At 39.0% G+C, this 17,999-nt stretch overlaps 1 protein-coding gene across 3 annotated transcripts in view; it reads right to left on the bottom strand.

The window, feature by feature from the left end:
- Nucleotides 1-83: 83 nt before the first annotated feature.
- Slc35a3 (solute carrier family 35 member A3) overlaps nt 84-17,999 on the bottom strand; it is a 42,801-nt gene continuing 24,885 nt past the window's right edge. For all 3 annotated transcript variants that reach the window (XM_041654900.1, XM_041654893.1, XM_041654906.1), the window contains exons 3-8: nt 16,787-16,941; nt 16,577-16,699; nt 12,967-13,138; nt 6,034-6,152; nt 2,645-2,778; nt 84-1,048 (exon numbers count right to left, since the gene is read on the bottom strand). In XM_041654900.1, coding sequence (XP_041510834.1) covers nt 958-1,048; nt 2,645-2,778; nt 6,034-6,152; nt 12,967-13,138; nt 16,577-16,699; nt 16,787-16,941 — 794 coding nt within the window. In that variant the 3' untranslated portion in view covers nt 84-957. The remainder of the gene's footprint in view (nt 1,049-2,644; nt 2,779-6,033; nt 6,153-12,966; nt 13,139-16,576; nt 16,700-16,786; nt 16,942-17,999) is intronic.

The following is a 17,999-nucleotide window of genomic DNA, read 5'->3' as shown; positions in this document are numbered from 1 at the left end:
TTACTGAAGAATAACAAGAAAATTCTCCATTTCAAAACTATATACAGTATATACTTCATAGTTCAGATTTCTCCACATGGGGATAAGACAGTAATTGTTATTTTATTTTCAATTATTAAATGAGCATTTAATCCCTTTAAATTCATTAAAAATTTAACGGCAACACACACAAATTCAATTTAAGGTGATACTAAGAATTTCTCTTAAATATGGAAAAGAAATACAACTGGAAAATGATAGGTAAAACTTCATTAGTGTCAAAGTCACTGGCTACTCCAGCATATAAAGAACCAAACTGCATTCAGCTGTCTCAAAGCAATAAATGGTCTAAGATACAAAGGGAGAAATAGATTCTCTCTACACTAAATTTAAATATGAATCAAACCCAGACTACTACTTTATCAAGTTTTATGTAATTTAACAAATAACATTTAGCAATCATTTGCTTAGCAATCTTCTATGAATATAAAAATCCCAGATACATGAAAATGGTTTTAAATTATATTGTTTGTTCACAGCTTTATAGGCAGTTATAATTTTCTAACTTTGAATAGTCCATGTAATTTGATATATCTGTACAGAAAAAGTAAGATTAAAAACATGTGATAAGACTAAGTAGATCTACCTTGCAAACATTGGTTTTTGTATTTGTGTGCTCTTCCAAAGGCTGCACTGGACAGTTCTGCAGCAACCAAAAGGGTGGAGTCGTTATGAGCTCAGACTTCAGGCCCCTCCCAGTATCCCTCTAACCCTACTCCCTGGACACACTTCCAAGTTTGGGTTTCCAGATGATGTACACATTTCATCCTGAAGTCTACACATTTTCAAATCATTTGAACAGTATGATCAGACTTGCATGATGATATCTTCACAGAATCTGCTGAAGTCCTCTGTGCACGATTAATGTTGAGATTCCTAGGGCACCGTTGTGAAAAACCAGCTCAAGATAGTACATGATTATGCTTTAGTAGGATTTCCTGCAGGTTTGGGATCATAACCGTATAAGAAAGTAGCTGCTATTACAAGGATGGCTCCAAGGAAAAAGACACTATAAATAGGTTGAAGAAAAAGAAAAAGATCAAGTTAGATTAAAAGCAAATTAAGTTCTTTCTATATATGTAATATAAAAACAATTGCAATTTTGGAAAGAAATATATTCCAGTAACAGCAATAAATGTTGAGTACATTCTGTATTCCAGGTGCTTGGCTAAGTACTTTGTACCTTTGGGGAAAGGGCTTTTAAAGGACTTGAAAAACTTGCCCAAAAGTCCCAAATATGTAGGAGGTAGGACGGAGTGCAGACGCAGGTTTTAAGCCTGCACTCTCATCCACTGCACTGAAAAGAGTGCAGTGCCTCACCTAATGTATATTCTGTATGGGATTCGTTCAGGAAGAAAACGCCCAGAGCTTAAAAAACAAAGAGTAGAAGGAAAAGTTCATTCTTGTATACAAAACTTAGGTAAATTCAGTCCAGAATCCAAGGTAATAATAGCCAAAGCTCAGGACGAATATTTACAGGGTGTTTAACAAGAAGGAAATCAGAATCACGTTTTCCTCTTGATTCTATGTATGTAGAGATACAATCTACTTCATAGAAACTGGATATAACCCCCACTAGCAATCATAACTTGTTATATATACATTTTTTTAAGCTGCCAGAAGCATGGATTAGTTTTGGCTTTAAAATTTCTATTAATGGGGGGCAGGAGAGATGGCTCAGTGGTTAAGAGCACTGGGTGCTCTTCCAGAGGACCAGGGTTCCATTCCCAGCACCCACAGGGCAGCTCACAATTGCTTATAACTTTAGTTCCAAGGGATCTGGAACTAAACATGTAGGCAAAAGATAATGTACATAAAATAAAAAAAAAAGATTTCTATTAATGGTTCAAAGTCAAAAAAAGAAAAGAAAGAAAACCAAAAGGACAAGAGTCAGCATCGTTACCCTTCCTATAAAAACAGAAGCTTTGTTTTGCTCTATTTGTTACAGGGTTTCACTATGTAGCCCAAGCTAGCCTCAAAGTTCCTATGTGCCAGGGTATTCCAAACAACAACATCCTCCACACTCTTCCCATCCATTCTAGAAATGTGGCCCATAACTCCATGTATTTTTCCATGACACCGTCACGGTAGACACTAGTCTCTCAGTCACAATTTCCTTTCTGTTAACAAGTGTTTATTGACAATGCTTCGGGTCTACTGTCCAAGACTCCTCTAGAGTGAGCTACTCTAATGCTTATAGCATTGTGATTAATCACTACACTGTTTGAATATTTGTTACTCTGATCAGTTATGTACTCTTTGTTGTTTATAAACAGAAAACCTATCATAATATGATTATTCCAATGATTTGAGCCCCTTCTTTAATGAGTTGTATACATACTTCTGTTGACACTCATAATTTGTCTTGTGCTTGGCTTTCTAGTCACTGTGACTTTCTTGAACATAACCACCTCATTCATATGTTTCTTTTTTCCAGAATCCAACAGAGTGATTGCAGGCATAGAGTGGCCATTTATTAAACTTTTGGAAAATTATATAAATAATTAAACCTAAATGGAATCATGGTAATACTAACAACAAAATAAGACATACAGGAAAGAGTAAAAATAAAAAGAAAAAAAAATAAATAGAAAAGAGTATTTACCTGGTTGGCACAAAATCTTGCAACCAAAAATAGGATATAATTGTTGATAATATTATGGATAAGGAGGTCGCAAATCCTTTTAAAATATTATCTGCATACTTAATGACAGCAGCTATTACAAGGCCTCCAAGTGCCTGTAAAAGTTTTAAGAGAATAATTTTTAAATGAACACAAAACTGCTTTTCACAACAATTTCATTTCTCGGGGAAGGTTTAAGGCTTGTTCTATAAATCTAATTATATCCTAGCAAATGATTCATATTAACATAAAAACAACAGACTCACAGTTTTGTTTCTTTTTTTAAAATTTTATTTATTATGTATTCAGTGTTCTGTCTGTGTGTATCCCTGCAGGCCAGAAGAGGGCACCACATCTCATTACAGATGGTTGTGAGCACATGTGGTTGCTGGGAATTGAACTCAGGACCTTTGGAAGAGCAGGCAAAGCCCTTAACCACTGAGCCATCTCTCCAGCCCCCAGTTTTGTTTCATAGTCCTCAACGTAACCATCAAATAGAATTCGGTCAGTTACAGAAAGTCTATTTTCACCAAATTCAGTAGCTAAACACTTGTCTGGACAGCTGAAGGACAAGTGCACACGAGGTTTACATCTGCATAAAAACCCTTTTTTACTATCTTTCCAGCAGTCTTCTCTTTGCCTTCTTTAATTTTCTCTCCATTCTATTTTTGTTTGTTTTGTTTTTGTTTTTCGAGACAGGGTTTCTCTGTGAAACAGTCCTGGCTGTCCTGGAAATTAGTGTAGACCAGTCTGGCCTTGAACTCGACAGAGGTCCCCCTACCTCTGCTTCCTGAATATTGGAATTAAAGGCGTGCACCACCACTGCCCAGCTTCTCTCCCGTTCTAATCTACCTCTTATTGCTGTCAAGGTGTACAGTTTGGTTTGTTTTTTTGCAGTGCTGGAGACTGAACCCCCAACCTATCACATGGTAGGTAAATTCTCTACCACTGAGCTATCCCCACAGCATATAAAGAACCTTCTACCAAATCATTCTCAAATTCTAGATTGTGTCCACCTACAAATGGGAGATGGGAGAAGCTGGAGAGATGGCTGGGTTAAGGGTGCTTGCTGTTCTTGAAGAAGATCTGGGTCTAGTTCCCAGCACCCATATCAGGCAGTTTACAACCATCTGTAACTCCAGTTCCAGAGGTTCTGACGCCTCTTCTGACCACTGCATGCATTACATGTACATGATGGACAACATACACTCAGATACACACAAAGACATAAAATTAAACAAGTTTTTTTTAAAAAAAAAACCAAAAAAACAAACTTAATAAGTAACAGGTAGCTCAGTAGTAAAGTACTTGCCTAGAAGGTATGAGGGCACTGGGTTCAATACAAGCTACATACACACACATACACACACACACATTGGTTTTTTCGAGATAGGGCTTTTCTGTGTAACAGTCCTGGCTATTCTGGGACTTACTTGGTAGACCAGGCTGGCCTCAAACTCACAGAACTCCGCCTGCCTCTACCTCCCTAGTGCTGGGATTAAAGGCATGTGCCATCACTGCCTGGTGCTAAATATATTTTTTTTAAACTTAAAAAAAAAAACCCTCTTATCCTTTAGTCCTCTTTTAAAGGACAGGTTCCTCGTAACTGGATTAAAAACATCACATATAAGTTCTCTATGCTTACCATACCTCCACTTTCAATTTTCTCTAAATTTTTCTTCTGTATCCTTTATTTCTTTTATAAAAATGAAAACACCCTTTTTACTTTTTTTTTTTTTTTAGACTGGGTTTCTCTGTGTAGCCCTGGCTATCTTGGAATTCTAGACAAGGCTGGACCTGAACTCACAGAGATCCACTTGCCTCTGCTTCCTGAGTGCTGGGATTAAAGGCATGTGCCACCTCCATTCCCCCATTTCCTACTTTTGAAACAGCACTACCCTTTGACCCTTCTCTACTTTCCAGGTCTAGAAAAGTAGGCATTGAGGAAAACAAGTTCTCCCTTCATTTTTATATTTTCCAGAATGTCAAGATGTACTTTGGGAGATGAAATTATTCAATTCCTAAACAAAGTCATATTCACACTGAAGATATTTGGCAAAAACGTTCTAACATGTAAATACGAAATGAAGTTTATGAACTTTCACAATTATCTCAAGCAGCATCTTCCATCTTTAAAGGACTGACCACAGTTTTTCTATGCAATGATAATTGCAGCAGAAAAATTCAAAGTTATATTTACTCTTAGCTTTAACTATCCTGGAGTTTGCTATGTAGACCAGGCTGGCCTTGAACTCATAGATGTCTGCCTCCAGGGTGCTGGAATTAAAAGTGCCCACCACTATGTCACATAACTATTTAATTATAAAACTTAACATTTTCATGGAGCTTGAAAGATGACTCAGAGATTAAGAGCCCTGGTTGCTCTTCCAGAGGACATGCGTTTGGCTACCAGCACTCACTTTAGTGGCACACAACCATTTGAAACTCTAGTTCCAGGGGATCTGACCCTCTCTTCCCTACACTCCCTTTTAGTTGTTTAATTTACATTGATTCTCATTTTATTTTTTTAAAAAAGAAAACAAACTGTCTTTTCATTATACATACCAATCCCAGTTCCCACTCCCTCTCCTCTTCTCATTCCCTCCACCTTCCCTCCTCCATCTACTTCTCAGAGAGGATAAGGCACAATGCTTTGGGGAAGGTTCAAGGCCCTCCTTACTACACCTAGGCTGAGCAAGGTATCCATCCAAACAGAATGGATTTTCAAAAAGCCAGTACAAGTAGTAGGAATAAGTCCTTGTGCCAGTGTCAGTGGCCCCACAGTCTTCCTCGGCCATGCAACTGTCACCCACATTTAGAGGGTCTAGTTTCTGATCGCTCTTTTAACTAGCATGGGCATAAAACACGTTTGGTGAATATACATACATGTAGACAACACACTGATACACATAAAAGTAAATAAATCTAAAAGTGACAACAACAACACTAATATTTGCATTTCATGGCACTGAACTTAAATACCATGGAGTTTTATTCATGACCTCTTTTGAAAATCAGCATCCATGAGGGCATTAAGAACAGTTATATTTTAACTTCTCTGAACAAAGCAGATATGATGAAAATAGGAAGGACCTTCCTTACCCCTTAAATACCAACACTAGTACCCACTTTAATTCTCTGTCCTGAAGCAATATTCAGTAGCATTAAATAAAAGACATATGCTTGCCAGGCATGGTGGTGCACCCCTTTAATCCCAGCACTTGGGAGGCAGAGGCAGGCGGATCTCTGTGAGTTCAAGGCCAGCCTGGTCTACAAGAGCTAGTTCCAGGACAGGCTCCAAAGCTACAGAGAAACCTTGTCTTGAAAAACAAAAAACCAAAAACAACAACAACAAAAGACATATTCTTTACCTGCAGAACAACAACTATCCACGTCAGTTGATTATATCCCTGGAAAAATCCATTCTTGGATACCAATTCTCCATCATAAATGTATACACCCATTAATCCAAATATACTTCCAAAGAAACCTAAAAGAAAGTAAAGCAAAGGTCATATGGCAGGTTTTCTGAAGAAATTTCTTCCTGTTGACAGTCCTTCTCCTCCCCCTGCTCCAGTTGGCAGGTTACTGGTTTGCATCCTAGGCTGACCTGAGGCTCAGCAGGCAGCATAAACTCTTGCTCCTTTTGCCTCAGTCTCCCAGGTACTGGGGTAAAACTTAAGTATTTCTTTTTGATGACATTTGAATTTTCTTTTTATTTTTTCAAGACAGGGTTTCTCTGTGTAGCCCTGGCTGTATTGAAACTAGCTCTCTAGACCAGGCTGCCCTCAAACTCAGAGATCTGCCTGCCTCTGCCTCCTAAGTGCTAGGATTAAAGGCGTGTGCCACCACTACCTGGCAACTTTGAATACTTTAAAAACATTTCACTCAATCAGGCAGAGGCAGGCCTATCTCTTTGAGTTCGAGGCCAGCCTGGTCTAAAGAGCTAGTTCCAAGACAGCCAGGGCTACACAGAGAAACCCTGTCTTGAAAAAACAAAAGAAAAAAATTCAGTTGATTTATATATAAACAAAAAATATACATATTACTATATGATGACTACAAAACAAATACATAAGCAAAGAGACATAAGACTATTTTAAAAAATAATTTAACAGCCTTACAGCATTAGATTGCTGATTCATTCAAATATTCGTAAAATGCCTGCTTTTAGCATTTCATTGTATCTTTTTTCTAAAATTCATTTATTATGTATATAGTATTCTGGGATATATGCCTACATTCCTATACAAGGCACCAAATCTCATTATAGACGGTTGTGAGCTACCATGTGGTTGCTGGGAATTGAACTCTGGACCTCTGGAAGAGCAGCCAGTGATCTTAACCTCTGAGCCATCTCCCCAGCCCCCATTTCATTGTATCTTGACTTTTCCTATTGCTATGACCACATTTTTATGAGACAATGCATAATTATATATGTGAAAGCTCATACATAAGTTTTAATGAATGAAGCAATGAATACGAGTTATGAAAGAGGACATAAAGCTAAATGTTTTTCTAGCTCTAATTTTGTCATAGATTAATTTGTTTATTTTATTTTAGTAGTGAGTAAGTGCATAACTACATAAAAATATACTTGAGAACTGGAGAGATGGCTCAGTGCTTAAGAGCACTGGCTGCTCTTTCTGAGGACCTGGGTTCAATTCCCAGCACCCACATGGTGGCTCACAAACGGTCAGTAACTCCAGTTCTAGGGCTTCTGAACCCTCACATAGACAGTCATGCAGGCAAACACCAATGAACACAAAATAAAAATAAATTATATATTTAAATAATATACACTTGACAGTAAAAGTGTAAAATCCAATGTGAAGCACCACAGCTTCTGTTCCAAATACCTACTCTACTTTAACTGTGAGTTCACTGAGTTGCGTAGTCTTTGGCCTACTTTCCATGTGTGATGTTATTTGCAACTATTTTTTGAAATAATAAACTTTATTGTTAAGATATCCTTAAAATACAATACTTGTTACCTAATACTCCGCTCTAAAAACTGGTCAAAGCCAGCATCAGGTTCTGTACTTACTATTAAGTCTCACTGATAAAGAAAACTGGCTCAGTGAAATTCAGACCCTAAGATTTCTGGAGCACTGTTGGCCTATGGAAACCTACAAGGACCACATCTTACAGTACAGCTGTAGAAGAGGATACGGGTGATGGTTTTTACAAGCTCTAAACTTTTTTTTCTTGAGACAGGGTTTCTCTGTAGCTTTGGACCCTGTCCTGGAACTAGCTCTTGTAGACCAGGCTGGCTTCAAACTCACAGAGATTCGCCTACCACTGCCTTCCAAGTGCTGGAATTAAAGGCATGTGCCACCACCGCCCTGAAGCTCTAATCTTTTAATGTGTCTCATTTTGAGTATAAAATTAAGCATGGCATGTGACTTTAAAAATATGCCCAAAGGCATTTTAAATTTTAATTTATAAAATTAAAATTTCACAAATACTAAACCAACAAAGTACTTGTTGGAGCTCAAAAGCCCCCCAAGATTCCACGTGTCAAAGAATTGTTTTTTTCTTTTTTTCTCCCTATTAGGTCATTGGAGGCATACCCATGATCAGGACTGTGGGTCCCCTAGTCTCTTCCCCTCTATCTTTATTTCTTGGCCACCATGAAATATATAGCTTATTCTGTCTTACACATCCTGATATAATGTCCTGCCTTGCCACAGACCCAAAGTCAATGGACCAACAGCTGGAAGTCCCCAAATTTTAAGACAAAGCAAACTTTATCTCTTTATAAACTAACCTATCTTCGGTATTTGTTACGGTGACAGAAAGTTGTCTAACAGCATACAAGGATATGTATAACGTCAGTATATATAAATAGACGTACTACATTCTTATAGTGGCTATATAGTCTACTGTCTAATAATATTATCAGATATGTATGTAACACTTGTTCCAAATGCTTTACGGACACTAACATACTACAAATCTCTAAAGGAGACACTTGTAAGCTCATCTTATTGATGAAGAAACTTGCCCAGGCTCACACAAGAGAATGGACTCAATAGTTGTTGAATTCAGGCAGTGTGGCTCTGGATCTTCTTTTACTTCACATTTTCTATCTTCCAAAGCATAACCTCAACTATGCTATCTAACCAAAATGATTATTCATTCAACCAGTTTTTCTGTTTGTTTGTTACATTTGTAACCATTGCTAAAAGTAATTGCTTTGGCATCTATGTTTTTTTATAGAGGATAAATTCTTATTCAAACATCTTAGCAGGCACAGGTAAGGTTTTTGTTTTCTACTTGTTGGCTGACATTTATTTGTCAGTCTTTCCTTATTGAAATATTACAGTTTCAAATTTTTATTTTATGATCCTGACTTACAAATATTCTTTCTAAACCCAGTTTGGCTTACCTTTTTTTTTTTCATGAGTGTTGTGCTATCATAGCAAAATAAAGAATAAGATATCAAAAAACACCCTAATATAAATTCTGACATGTCTTTCATCACACAATTCAACACACTTTAAGGCAACCCAGAGACCTTGACTACTTCTTCTTTTCTTTTTGCAGATGTATATGACTACATATATAGTACGCATATATAAGATACTTACTCTAAATATATGAATTCTTGGATTTAACCCTCATAGCAACATATGAGGGAGGTATGAAAACTAAGAACTACATTTTACAGATGAGAAAAATGAAGCACAAAAAGTTGAGTAACTTTCTGGAGGGCACATGGATAACTGATGAACTCCAGATTTGAGCACTGTAACTTCAGAACCAAGGTTTTTAACCACTCTTTATGAAATGACAAATCAAACTGCTTGATATTTTCAAGCCTGTGAATTTGTCTTTTGGACAAGCAGAACAATTAAATTTTGCTTTAAAAGTATTTACATTTGGGCTGGAGAGGTGGCTCAGCAGTTAAGATCATTGCCGACTCTTTCAAAGGTCCTGAGTTCAGTTCCCAGCAACCACATTGTGGCTCACAACCATATGTAATGAGGTCTGCTGCCCTCTTCTGGTCTGCAGGCATACACACAGACAGAATATTGTACACATAATAAATAAATAAATATTTTCTTAAAAAAAAGAAAATTCAAGGTTTAGCCGGGCAATGGTAGCGCACGTCTTTAATCCCATCACTTGGGAAGCAGAGACAGGCAGATCTCTGTGAGTTTGAGGCCATCCTGGTCTACAAGAGCTAGTTTCAGGACAGGCTCCAAAGCTACAGAGAAACCCTGTCCCAAAAAACCAAATAAATAAATAAAAATAAAAAAACTTACATTCAATGTTATCAGAGGAGAGATAGCTTTCTAAAATAGTCTAGAAATTGTGACAAAATTAAGTTTGGGGTTTTTATGACCATATTTACTTGAAAATGACTGGAATTATGGACTTTACTCAAACTTGGAAGTGTTGACGTGAAATCCTAGGCTATTAAAAAGCACAACTTACTGTATAGGACTTAGAGAGGCCTATATGTCTAAGATCAAGAGACATCAACTTAACAGAAAACACGTTTGGGTGTTTATTTCTCAAATGCCCAAACTTTGGGGTGACAAAGGAAAGAGACATACAATAGAACATTCTGATGTACAAATAAGCCACTCTTATATATACAATTTTATATGTAGCTATCCAAGATATAAACCAGGATAAAATTAATGTCCAAATCCTTACTCAAGAATTTAATAACAGTATCATAAATAATTTAAGCATATGTTCAAAGGGAATTACTACAATAAAGGAAGTTTTTTGGTTTAGTTGATTGGTTTTTTTTTCTTCTTCTAAGTTATTTGCCATCACTTAAGAAAAAGGTTACAGTAAAAAGTCAAAACATTACACCGAAATAAAACATCATGTGATGTCTTTAAAAGAGATGAAAATCATTTCATGTCCAACACCTTCCATTTTAGGAGTAAAATATGTAAGTTATTTGTAGTGTCTTCACAAAGGAAGAAGCAGTAAGGATAAACACACCAGGACTCCAAAACTGAGGGCAGGAGCAAGCTACACCCTGAGAATCAACCTACTTTTCCATATTACAAGGAAGCCATTGATTTCAAATACAATTCTCTAAGGGCAAGGCCATGACCAGTTCTTTGTAACAACAGCACCTTTGCATTCAGAACCCATGCACTTAAAGACTTAGGGAAATCTACAAATGTAAGAACATAAATCTTTGTCCAGTTTCTTTTTAAGATAGGGTCTCCTTATGTAACCTGCTTGGTTTCAAACTCATGCTGATACTGCCTCAGCCTCCTGAGAGCTGGGATTAGAGGTGTGCAGCACCAGACATGACTGATGCAGTTATTTAGAAATACATATCAGAGTAACACCAGTAGCCTAGACACTGAGATTGACAATTAATAAATGGGATCGTCTGAAACTAAAAAGCTTCTGTAAGGTAAAAGACACTGCCAGTAAAACAAAACGGTAGCCTACTGAATGAGGAAAGATCTTCACCAACCCCCACATCAGACAGAGGGCTGATCTCCAAAATATATAAAGAACTCAAGAAACTAGATATTAAAATACCAAATGATCCAATTAAAAAAAATGGGGTACAGATTTAAAGAGAATTCTGAATAAAGAATCTCAAATGGCCAAGAAAACAACTGTTCAGCATCCTTAACCATCAGGGAAATGCAAATCAAAACAAGTCTGAGATATCATCTTATACCTGTCAGAATGGTTAGGATCAAAACCACTAATGGCAGCCTATGTTGGAGAGGATGTGAAGCAAGAGGAACACTCTTTCAAAGCTGGTGGAAGTGCAAACTTGCACAGTCACTTTGGAAATCATTATAGCACTTTCTTAGAAAATTGGGACTCAATCTACCTCAAGATCCAGCTATACCAATCTTGGGTATATACGCAAAGGCTGCTCAGTCATACCACAAGGACACTTACTCAACTATATTCATAGCAGTATTATTTGTAATAGCCAGAACGTGGAAACAACCTAGACGCCACTCAACTAAAGAATGGATAAAGAAAATGTGATACATTTACACAATGGAGTATTACTCAGCTATACAAGACAATGACCTCATGAAATTTGTAGGCAAATGGATAGAACTATAAACAATCATACTGCATGAGATAACTCAGACCCAGAAGACAAACATGGTATGTATCCGCTCATACGTGGATATTAAGTATAAAGGATAACCAGACTATTATTCATAGCTCCAGGGAGGATAAATAACAAGGAAGACCCAAAGAGGGAGGCATGGACTTCCCTGGGAATGGGAAATGGAAAAGATCTCTTGGGCAAACTAGGGGTAGCGTGAAGAAGGGGGGTGTTGCAACACAAAAGATTGGGTTGGGCAGCTTGGGGGAGGGATGGAAAGAAAGATTAATGAAAGAAATGTCTTGATAGGGGGCCATTTCTGGGTTAGGGAGAAACCTGGTGCCAGGGAAACTCCTAGGAATCCACAAGGATTATTACCTCAGCTTAGACCCCTAGCAATAGTGGAGAGGGTGCCTGAACTGGCCTTCTCCTGTAATCAGATTGATGACTACCCTAATTGTCAGCAGAGAACCTTCATCCAATAACTGATGTAAGCAGATGCAGAGATTCCCAGCCAAGCACTGGGCAGAGGTCCAGGAATCCTGTTGAAGCGAGGGAGGAGGGATTGTGAGAGTTGGAGGGGTAAAGGGGGGGTCAAGGTCATGATGGGAGAACCCACAAAGACAGCTGACCTGAGCTCCTGGGAGTTCATCAACTCTAGACCAACAGCTAGGGAGCCTGCATGGGACTGACCCGGCCTCTGCATATGTATGACAGTTGTGTAGCTTGGTCTGTTTGTCGGGCTCCAAGCAGTGGGATCAGTACCTGTCCCTGGCATTTGAACTGGCTTTTGGGAAACTATTCCCCATGCTAGGGTGCCTCACCCATCCTTGATTCAGGAGAGGATCTTGGTCCTGCCTCAACTTGGTGTGCCATGCTTTGTTGATGCCCATGGGAGTCCTACCCTTTTCTGTACGGAGATGAGAAGTGGAGGGGGTGGGTAAATGGGGAGGGAGGGAAAGGAAGAGAGGAGGTAGGGAAAACTGTGGTCAGTATGAAAAATAAATGAATAATTAATCAATAATAAATACATATTAGAAAGCCTTGTTTGTTTGTTTGTCTGTTTTTCGAGACAGGATTTCTCTGTAGCTTTAGTGCCTGTCCTGGAACCAGCTCTTGTAGATCAGGATGGCCTCAAACTCACAGAGATCCATCAACCTCTGCTTCCCAAGTGCTGGAATTAAAGGTGCACGCCACCACCGCCCAGTTTACATATTATTAGAAACTCTTTAAAACTTACCAAGTTGAATGTTTCTTATCCATACTGATTGTTTTGTTTCTTTTAAGATTTTCTCAAAGTAAACTCCAGCAAAGCCACTTGAAAAACATGCTGTGAGAACTGCCATGAGGCCTACAAACTGCGAGCCCGTTGAAATTTCCTTAGAATTCACCTCTTGAGAATCTGAAGGCCACTGAATAAAAATAAAAACAACACTAAAGAGGGCAGTGACATTGCAGCCATGATTGACAACCTGAGTCCGAGCTTCCGGATCTACATGGTGGATGGAGAGAAGCAACTCTCACAAGTTGTCCCCTGACTTCCACAAGTACACCATGGTGCTGCACCAGCAAAAGCACTTACAATGGAAGAGGATAGCTAAATCAGGCACAGTAGAAAGAAAGCTTGGTAGGGAGGGAACCAAAAACTCCGCAAGGAAAATATAGTCCATCAGAAAATGAAAGACTGTAAAGTTACTACACCAGGCCTGGTACCCACATGATCTTGATGTTAATGACATGGTATATTAATTGACATCTTTTAACTACTGCTACCCATTCTCTGTGGGTACCTACTGTCTTTTTCAAACTAGCCCCTTTCTATTTTCATATCATTTTATAAATCTAGATTTTTCCTTCTCTCTCTTTTTTTTGGATTTTCAAGACTGAGTTTCTCTACATATCCTTGAGTGTCCTCAAACTCACTCTGTAGCCCACACTGGCCTCAAATTCAGGGATCCATCTGCTTCTGCCTCCCTAGTACCAGGGTTAAAGGTGTGCACCACCAGGCACAGCCCTTAATCTAGATTTTTTTCAAATTTAAAAATGCATTATTTGAGTCTACCCTAATTTGTTTAATACAATAATCTCCAGTTCTACACTTTCCAATAAATGACACAATCTTCTTCTTTATGGATAAAATAAAACTCCACTGGTTTTTTTTCCTTTTCATCGTTACCAGAGACTTTTCAATGTTAAACAAATTTTGGAGAGGTGGGGGTGGGGGAGTATACTACATGGTCCAGGATAGCTTTAACTCACAGCAATCCTGCCTCAGCTCCCAAGTGAAGGGATTATAGGTATGGGTTACCACACAGGCTTAAACACCTTTTTAAAAATTGTTTATTTGAGGGGGAGGGGAAATAGGAGAAGGGGAAAGAAGGGGGTGTAGTAATAAGGGCGGCAGGGCTGCGTTCCCAGCACCCCGGCCGCCTGCTCGGCTAGCTTATGCCCCGAAATAATTACACGGACACTGTATTCTTTTAATCACTGCTTGGCCCATTTCTATCTAGCCTCTTCTCGGCTAACTCTCACACCTGGACTAGCCCATTTCTAATATTCTATGTAGCACAGCTAGGTGCGCTTACCGGGAAGATTCTAGCCTAAGTCCATCCTGGGTCGGAGCTTCATTGCGTGCATCTTCCCTGGAGCGGGGAGCATGGCGTTTCTCTGAGGCGTCCGCTCCCAAGAGGAGAGCTGTGGAGTCTGAGCTCACTTCCTCTTCCTCCCAGCGTTCTGTTCTGTTTATTCCTCCCACCTATCTTCTAACCAATGAGGGCCAAGCAGTTTCATTTCATTTAACCAATGACCTTCCTCCATCAGGGGGGACTGGGGTTGGTGTATAAATGAAAAGTAAATGTTTTTATTAAAAAAATGGAAAAAGTATTTATTTTCATTTTTATGTACATTGGCATTTTGCCGGTGTATGTGACTGTGTAATGTTTTTGAGTGCCCTGGAACTATAGTCACAGACAGTTATGAGCCACCATGTGGGTGTTGAGAATTGAACCCAGGTCCTATGGAAGAGCAGTCAGTGCTCTTAATCACTGAGCCATCTCTCCAGTCCCCTTAAAACCTTTTAACAATGAAAGACTCACTTCCTACTCAGTTATCCTTTACTGCAACAACATGACACTAATGGACTAATGCCTTGACTCTTGAGACCGTCTCCTTTCTCCCTTGGCTCTATGTAACTACCCAGTAAGCTTTCTATGAGGATAGAAACACTCTAGGTCTCTACTAATAGTGTAGCTGCTATCTCATGTGACTCCCAAGCACACACGCACACACACATCATACACATAAACACATACAAAATAAAAAAGGAATACAAAAGTTGGGAACAATGACTCCATGAAGAATAAGAACAGGGAATCATTAGAAAGCTCTGAGAGTTAGGAAAACAGTATCGATAAAGACAGTAGATGCTAAAGGGATCAGAGGATCACCAATGATCTCAGATGTTCCACGGTTCTTATAAAACCTAAGCTTCTTTTTTTCATATGCTGGGTTTTTTGTTTGTTTGTTTTGCTTTGTTTTGCTTTTGAAACAGAGTTTCATTGTGTCAAGTCTTATTTTCTTGAATTTTTCCTTCATTTTTCTTTTTCTTTCTCTTTTCAAACGTTCTGGTTCATACCTACAATCCCAGCACTCTCCAGGCTGAAAGAGAAGGTGGTGAGCTCAATGCTATATGGTGAGACCTTCTTGGGGTCGGGGGTAGGGGGTAGGGGAAGGGGGGAGCTGGAGAGATAGCACAGCTGTTAAGAGCACTTGTTCCTTGGTTCCCAACATCCACATTTCAGCTCACAACTATTTGTAACTCCAGTTCCAGGGGATCTGACACATTCTTCTCACTTTCATGGCTCCTGAATTCACACAGTATAAACTCATGCAGGCTTACACACATACATATAAAGTTAATAAAAAAATCTAAAGTCTAAAAGATGGAGATCTATATCTTTAGAACTAGCTCAGCAGTTAAGAGTGTGTGCTGTGTAATAACAAGGACCACAGTTTAGGTCTATGCACCCCGGGCATACCTATAATCCCAGCTCAGAAGTAGGCAGAAATAGGAAAATCACTAGGGCTTGTTGGCTTCCACCCAACCCATGAAAAGGTTAGGGAGAGACTTTGCCTTAAAGCAACTGGCAAAAAGTGATAGAGGACACCCAATGTCCTCCTCTGGCCTCTATACAAATATGTGTATACCCACAGACACATGCAAACAAATTTAAAAGTAATAAAAAAAAAGCTAGGCATGGTGGCACATGCCTGTAATCTCAACACTCAGAAGGCAGTCAGCAGAGTTACCAGAGTTTGAGGACAGAGTCATCTGCAGAGGAAATTACAGACCAGCCAGGGTTACAAAACACAACTATGTGTGTGTTTGTGTGGTGCTGAGGACCAAGGCGAGCCCCCGTCAGTAAAGATATGCTGCAGCCCAACTGTTCAGTTCTTTACTACGAAAAATTTATTCGCACATTTATTTATTTATGCCACATACTCTCAATGCAGTATTTGCTTACAGGAAGCCATAAAAAAAAATCTGTCAGCATTTACTTGCTCAACAAGTAATAGAACCATATTCTTTTTTTTTTTTTTTTTTTTTTTTTTTTTGGTTTTTCAAGACAGGGTTTCTCTGTGGTTTTGGAGCCTGTCCTGGAACAAGCTCTTGTAGACCAGGCTGGTCTCGAACTCACAGAGATCCGCCTGCCTCTGTCTCCCGAGTGCTGGGATTAAAGGCGGGCGTGCGCCACCACCGCCAGGCTAATAGAACCATATTCCCTATGCAAAATACACCAAGTTTTCAAGCTGTGATAGAAATGAAAAGCATACTTATCTTGAATAGTTACCTGCACAAAAGCAACTCCTGCCATCAGGATTACTAGGGAGAGCCACTGGTACACACCTAATTTTTTACCAAGCATAGACACAGAAAATAACGCTGTTGTAAGTATTTTCAACTGATATGTAACCTAAAAGAGAAAACAGCAGTATTATTAATGCTTGCAGGGATTTTTGTTTGTTTTTAAAAAAGACTATTAGAAATGTATCTTAGATACCTGATAAGTGGCTGCATCTAGGTTTGACAGTGCCACATAGAGTAAATTATTCTGAAGAGTATATATCCCTGATGGAATAGCAAGTTTAAGGGTGTCCATGGGTTTATTGAGAATTTCATCATGCAGCACTCGATTCAGAGTTCTCACACTACACTCTAGAATACAAAATGGGGAAAATATCAGTAAAGTAGCTCTGAAGAAGTCATAAGCTCCTTCTTTATAGGCCTCAGTTTTTTATTTTAAAACCAGAAAATTGGGGACAGGAAATGGGCTCAGCAATCAAGAGAAAGTATTGCTCTTGCAGAGGACCAGAGTTTGAATCCGAGTACCAAGACTAGGTGGCTTAAAGATACCTGTAACTCCAGCTTCAAGAAGATCCATCCAGCACTTCTGACCTTTGGGAACACCTGCACTACGGCACAAAGACAAACACATTCCTAAGCTCTAGTATAACAGGTATTGTTCCACCAGGTCCAGCTTTCCACAATGTTAGGGATGGAACTGAAGACTTCACTAATGCCAAGCAACTAAACTAGGAAGTACGACCTAAGCTGCTTCTCCAGCCCTGGCATTCACCTTGGTGTACTACAAACCTCGGCACGCTTCAGCTCACAAAGAGCTGGTTTCAGCACATCTAGCCACAATGCAACCATTCATGTTAAAGGTCTCCTGGGCTCCAGTGTTAATGCAGTAGGCACTTGTAATATCTAGACCTTAGCAAGAAAAGCTAACCTCCCTGCTGTCTTGCTATGCTGTCATGGTTTTCTTATTTTTAAAAATTTTTTTTTATTTATTATGTATACAGTGTTCTGTCTGCATATATGCCTACTCACCGGAAGAGGCCACCAGATCTCATTACAGATTGTTGTGAGCCACCATGTGGTTGCTGGGAATTGAACTCAGGACTTCAGGAAGAGCAGTCAGTGCTCTTAACCTCTGAGCCATCTCTCCAGCCCCTGTCATGGTTTTCTGCCTGCTGGTAGCTTCTTCATAGCCTGCTTTTATTGACTGCATCTTCTGAATCAGGCCTCTGAGTGCTGGGAAAGAGCCAGGGCTGTTTTACGGTCTTCTTATCCTCTAGTGTACTTATTATCTAGTCTCATCCTTAGCTTTATAAGTATCTCCAACTTAACATGAATCCAAAAGAAATCATTTGATTTGTCTCCAAATCTATCTTCTCTGCATATTTTACTGTTATACCTATATGCACAGC

The sequence above is a fragment of the Microtus oregoni genome, unplaced genomic scaffold (genome assembly GCF_018167655.1).
Source record: "Microtus oregoni isolate MIOR12 unplaced genomic scaffold, Mior012 000000F_ref0000247, whole genome shotgun sequence".
Lineage (NCBI taxonomy): Eukaryota > Metazoa > Chordata > Mammalia > Rodentia > Cricetidae > Microtus > Microtus oregoni.
The sequence above is the reverse complement of the archived record's forward strand: the minus strand, read 5'-3'. Positions and strand labels throughout refer to the sequence as shown.